General features: G+C 48.3%; 1 protein-coding gene across 1 annotated transcript in view; it reads left to right on the top strand.

Moving 5' to 3' along the window:
- The first annotated feature begins 282 nt into the window (after positions 1 to 282).
- LOC139687214 (sericin-2-like) overlaps positions 283 to 6000 on the top strand; it is a 376000-nt gene continuing 370282 nt past the window's right edge. The window contains exons 1-2 of the mRNA XM_071584336.1: positions 283 to 1285; positions 2046 to 2115. Of these exons, the coding sequence (XP_071440437.1) occupies positions 1217 to 1285; positions 2046 to 2115 (139 nt within the window). The 5' untranslated portion in view covers positions 283 to 1216. The remainder of the gene's footprint in view (positions 1286 to 2045; positions 2116 to 6000) is intronic.

Below are 6000 nucleotides of genomic sequence, written 5' to 3'. Positions count from 1 at the left end.
GACATTGAGAAGTGTGCACGACACTTTTTTAGTGTTCTTCCAAGTAAGAAAACGGAAACGGTGGCACTCCTCCTTCCATTACATCCAGAGGTCTCACTCATGCATGGATGCGGAGTCTCTTACGTCGTTCTGCTTCTGCGCGAGCCTATCCTTCTCCCCCTCTCCAACCGGCGGAGTCGGGGAAAGTGGACTCGTCCACCCACCACTCCATTTCAGCTGACTACCGTACTCGTGTACGCGGTCCGGGTTCTCGTAGTACTAACATGACTACGGAGAGGAGAGGTTCGTCCGTGTAGGCCCGTCTCCCTCCCTATACGAAAAGATACCGTGGTGCCGTGGAAGTGCGCGGTCCCCCCATCAACTGCATCGACTCGGCCCTGAAGCCACTTCTCTTTCCTGCAGCGGCGAAGAAGGTTGATCCTTGTTCATTTCGCAGTGATGAATTTTGAAGAGGAAGCTTCTGTGCCAGCTTTTGGCTGATAGAAAAAGCCCTCCTTCATGAAAACTCCTGTTCCACGGAAAACTTTCTCGGGTACGCGAATGGAATACTGCTCTTGCTGTGGAGGAAGCTCTGTGGTTATGTAGACAAACACTTCCCTCGCTTCGTCAATCATCGACCTTCGTATGAAAGAGTTGGATTATTCATTCTCGCCACGCGATACGTTTATGGTGGACCCATCTGTGAGAGCTCTCTGTCTACGAAGAGTTCAAGGAGCTATTTTCATCCGTCTTTGTCGGCAAAGGAATCTTGTCGGCGTGCTTCACGAATATCCTCACTCAAGGAATACCCGATTTGGTGATTTTCCCTCATTACGTCCCGGAAAACGTCGGAAGTGTGACCGCTAGCAGCATTTATGAGTGTAACACCGGTGAAGGATTGGGTGATTGTTCATGTAGCCGTTCGTACCTCTTGCGTGAACAGTGCAAGGAAGAGAATTCGTGCCGTGTAACGAGGGGGGAAACGGCGAGGGATCGGTGAAAAGGATTTCCCACGCGAGGCGAGTGAAACAAACGGCAAGATAGTGTGTTTGGGTTGACGTACTCCGCCAACTTCCCAACCGGGCTATCCGGCGGGCTTACGCGATAGCTTGGTGTGCTCTTCGCGCTCGCCCGTGAAAGCGAGAATCGCAAGTGCTCGGAGTGAAGTTCTTATTGTTTGCCCTCCCCTTCTCGATCTCCCAACGTCCCCGTGTAAATCCGATCCCCTCGGAGAATAATGCTCAAGTTTCTCACCCACAAATTGAGGACACAGTCTCTGAATGAAGAGCAGCCTTACCAGTACAAGGTATGGCATCACCATGTATTATGTTCTTTTCCTTGTTCAATATCACGATTGTTTAACGCAAGTTCGTAAGAGTTATTGTCGGTTTTACCATGTTACCATCTTATTAAAGTTATCATTCAAGTGCTGCCATTGATTTACCGAAAGATCGACGTTGATTTTGTGATGTGTCGCTGATGTTTCCGCAGGTTCCCATTGAGTGGTTTGATTGTTTTGTTTTTGCTCGCGAAATGCCTTGCATTCGCATTCATCCGTGCTTCGAAGTATGCAACCGAAGGTCATAGCCGGTGGTGCTGGGAAAACCACCACGTTAAGCCTAAGATGGCCACTCAGAAGGATGCTATAAGTGTAAATAAATGCCGCTTTCTTCTCAGTTTTAGAGTTTCTAAATGAATAGTTCCATTGTGGTTTATGGGAAAGTTGAGAAAACATCAGCGCGGCTCACTGTTCACAGAATCTTTAGAGGAAACACTTGGATATGGATTTAACTTAATGGCCAACGTTTGTTTTCAAGTATTTTCAAGTGCTATTGCATTTATTTCCCTACTGTTGAGAAATATGCATGTTCCAACTCCGCTATAGATTTTTGACATCGGTCGTTCCACGATGGGCTTGTGTACGGAATTTGCATTCGTGTTTTAAAATTTACAGCAAATGTTTTATGGTTGCTGTCAATCTGTATTCGAGTGATTTCCATGTCTTTTTTCTCTTCCTTTTCCCTTCCCACGCCCCAAAACAAACGGACGTCTCTACCACAACAAAGGCGGACGACGATCACGATTCCGGTACCGAGTCAGACGACGAACACGGGGAACCGGAGGACCCGGAAAGCAGTAAGTACCTATGTGCACCCCCTGCCGCCGCCGGCTAGTCTTCGCTGTGTGCTGGCCCCCCGTCGAGGGCTTCCCCGCGAATTGTCCCGAGTGCTTGTTTTTCCATATTCCTCCTCGAAGCATAGTTTTTTTTCTTCTTGAGGATTCGGAAATACGGCTCCTCTTCGTCAATGACTCTTAAATACCTCCTTTTTCGGGTTAACGCATCCATAAAGCGTGGGGTGCGTGATAAAAATTGGTTAAAAGTAATAATTCGCATGCATTCATCCAGGGGTGTGCGTGTTTCGACTTTACTGCGATTATGTGATGACAGGACTTGGCGAAATATTCGTGTCCAGATGAGAATATTTTCAGTCAAACTTCAGACAAATTTTGTGCGTCCGCAATTTTTCGTTCGGCTGACGTCGATGTTGCAACTTTGAAGGTATTTCTCGTCACTCTCGTGCGAGGAATACCTTTCGGAGAATTTCCTCAAAAATACGCACTCCGTTCTCCGGCGCGTTCCGGGAAGTAACATCCAGTGTCTCCCGCCCCTCCCGCCGACGCTCCCTCTGCCCCTATCATCTCGAACCCGCATAATCCAAGGAATCGTTTTTGCGTCAATGCTCCACCCATTGCTTCAGTGCTAGTCCACTGATTGAGCGATTTGAATCCATCGTTGATCATCCCGCATTTCTAGGCGAACAATAAATTATTACGAACGCACATTCTGTCTGTGAGTGAGAGATGGTTTGTGTCTGCATTTCGAAGGAAGATTTCTAACTCCCTCTCCAACGTTGTTGATTCAGTGGTTGCGTATCAAGTGCTTTTGATTGATGCTTGAGATTTCATGACCGTTGCCCATCAGGCTCTGCACCCTGCAAGGTGGCCAGTGAAAGTTAATGGACTTAAATTCCCTTGTTTTAAGAGGATAGTTACGGCGTCGATAATTTCCCATGTATGGCCATGCCATAAAATTAACGCGTTTTTTTTCGCACTCGGAATCAGTGACCTCTGTTAGTTACGAATTAAGCATTGTTTTTATTGCAAATGCGATTCGCGGATGCGAAAATTTTATTCCGTGCGATTTACAGAAATCGTGTGATTAGACCAATCGACATTGCGATTGTATTGTGTTGAACTGTTGCAATTAAGTTCTCCGTTGTTCACTTTCATCAGTATTTCAGTTAATTCTGATTTCAGTGGGACGAGGAATCATTTATTCATAAATAACCCCGCGGTGATATCACGGCGGCCAATGTTTGACGTGGATTGAAGCAGCATTTAAGTTTGACGTAATTTCCCTCGCATCGGTCTCGCGTTCTCCCACCCCGCGGTGGTGGTACCTTTTCGGGTCTCGTCTTGGCTATTGAGAGTCCCGTCGAGATCCCCCTCTCGACACCCGGCGGGCGGTGCATCTCCCTTCGGCGGCACCCCGTTTCGCCGCCCCCCTCTCGACGGGTGGGCACGATGCCTTCTCTCCTTTTTATTTAACATGCACAGTCATACAATAGCTGTTAAATCTCCAGATGGAAATATCCACTCTCCGAGGAGAGTGTCTCTCACTTCGCCCTTCCGTTCTTAGCTCACTCGGATACTCGATCAGGTGCGCAATGCAAGTTAGGGTCGGCCACTTTCGTGATTCGATCGCCATGCCTACAGACATAAGGAATTCAATATTCCGGATTCGTCGCGACTTTGGTATCCCTGTTTTCGTATTTCCCCTCTGTCCGCTATGCAGTCGCAAATCGGCGTCTCCGAAGTCTGCACCGTCTTAGTTTTGCGTGCGTAGGCTTAGAGTGTGTATACGTATACCGTGGTGGAGCGACGACGTTTCGTTAAAGAGGTGATTTCCTTGCCAGCCAGTCTCGCCGAGTCCCTCCCCGCGCCGCTCTCGGGCGACGGGCCTGCCTTTCCCCGCCTAACCTCCCGTCAGTTCCCGTCCCTCTTCCTTTGGCCTCCATTTCGATCCATCTCCTTTAAAGAAACTCCGCTGCGAGCGAGCGTCTTCTGCGAAAGTGAACGTTTCCTCTAGCCACGGAACCAATTCCTCCTCGTCTCTCAGCCTGTTTTCTCCACTTCCCTTGCAGTGTGCAAGCACATGTGCTCTTTTGGTCCCTCTTCCGTTTCTTTGGCATGCGCTTCAGTGGAACACGGTTCGTCCCCCGACTTTCATCTCGTCGCGAAGCAAATGACGATTCTTTTATAATGGCTCGTTTACTCTGGGTATTTTTTTTCTCCGTTCGGTTCTAGGCGATAGATAATGTTAATATTTGACGTTTGGCCACAATAGTGTACTCCCCAGAAGAGAGATATTTCAGTGTCGACGGGGTTTGTATTAAAGTTATTGTTTCCGGTCTGGTAGTCAATTTTAGTTTCATTACTATCGGCAGTTAAAATGTCCATTGCCCTTTAAAAGGTGCGTTGTGGAAATATTAAGGGAATACTATATGTGCCTTCGTAATGCTTTGGCGACGGTTGTTAAGAGTGAGGTTTCGTGCTCGAGGCTAAAGAGTTGTGTGGTTAAAACAAAAAGGTGTGTTCGACCGGTCTCTCTTTGAGGCGGGGGAAGGTGCGGTGGGTGAGCTTTGCAGCGTGCCCGTGCGTGGAGTTGTCTCTCCGAGCACCACTCGCCCCGTGGTGGGTGAGTGCTTGCTCATCCGCGTCACGCCCCCGCTCCGCTCACGCGTGCCGTCCCGCACTCGCTCGGAATGTGGACCAGAAGTCAGCGGGCGGGTGGGGGTCTCCTCTGCGTATCATGGTCCGTCACAGGCGCTGGATAATAAAGCGAGACGTGTATTCTTCCCTTAATTTTTAACATTCGGTCCAATTAGCGGCAAACCTCCCGTTTCTTGCCTTAAAGACGGTTTGCAAATTATAATATTTCGAATGGAGTGATTAGTGTGGTCACTGTTGTCGCCTTTTAATTTTTATATTGCGGCATTCAGTGAAAGTGATATTTTGAATTTTGTGTTTATTGTCGGTGGCACCAAGTAGTGCTGGGCCGGTTGCGTTCAATTTTATATCTTCCGTGTTTATGGGTCCGCGATGGTAGCTGTAATACACGTCGGTTCGTTTTTCAGGCATTTTAGCCGTGCCGTTTATTTTGCTGAGGATGTTGCATGTTGCCCCTACCGGCGGAATTCCGTTTTGAATGTACGGCGTGGTGAAGTGTAGCCGTGAGCCACTAGTCTTACCATTGAGCCTCAAATTAATTTCCTTTGGTCTCGTCCGATAACGGAGCTTTCACAATTTCTTCGGGGCAATCATTTTTCACGCGAGGAAGAATATGAGTCAGCCATTTTTATTCCTTCGAAACAAAAAATCATAGTACGATATCATGTTAAAATTATCGCTCGTGATTCGGTGTCAGAAATTCGTTTTGGGCCGAGGGATAATTAAGTGGTCGAAGCGATCGGCGAAGCAGTGCACGGAACGGAACGTCAGGTGTGCCTTACGGTAGGAGTGCGTGGTGGTGTTGCTTTTGTGCTGCACGGCCCGGCATCAGCGGGAGCAGCGCCTCTCATTGGCGAGTGGTTGGGGTGCTCACCGCTATCACGGGTACAGCGCCGTTGTGCGGCCGAACCGAGGACCATCCTTAGTGAAAGGAGCGCTGCTTGCCCGTGATTAAAACTGTGTTTCGGAAAGCTCGCTTGGATTTCGTGGCAATTTTTTTACTTTAGGGATACGTTAACTTATTCCTTTGCCAGATATGTGCTCAACAAATGCCGGAGCATTGATGATGTCGAGCGTAGAATGGGTTCATGGCGTTCTGAGCGGACCGCATTATGGCGTCGATGGCTCCCCAACTCCATCAGTGCAATTTCAGTGTTTTCCGATCAGTGAGAAAATGAATTGCGTTGCGCTGTTATAAGCCTTACTCCAATTGGTCTTATTTTGGTATGG

This window comes from Hetaerina americana, unplaced genomic scaffold, assembly GCF_022747635.1.
Source record: "Hetaerina americana unplaced genomic scaffold, ioHetAmer1.1.p SCAF_18, whole genome shotgun sequence".
Classification (NCBI taxonomy): domain Eukaryota; kingdom Metazoa; phylum Arthropoda; class Insecta; order Odonata; family Calopterygidae; genus Hetaerina; species Hetaerina americana.
The sequence above is the reverse complement of the archived record's forward strand: the minus strand, read 5'-3'. Positions and strand labels throughout refer to the sequence as shown.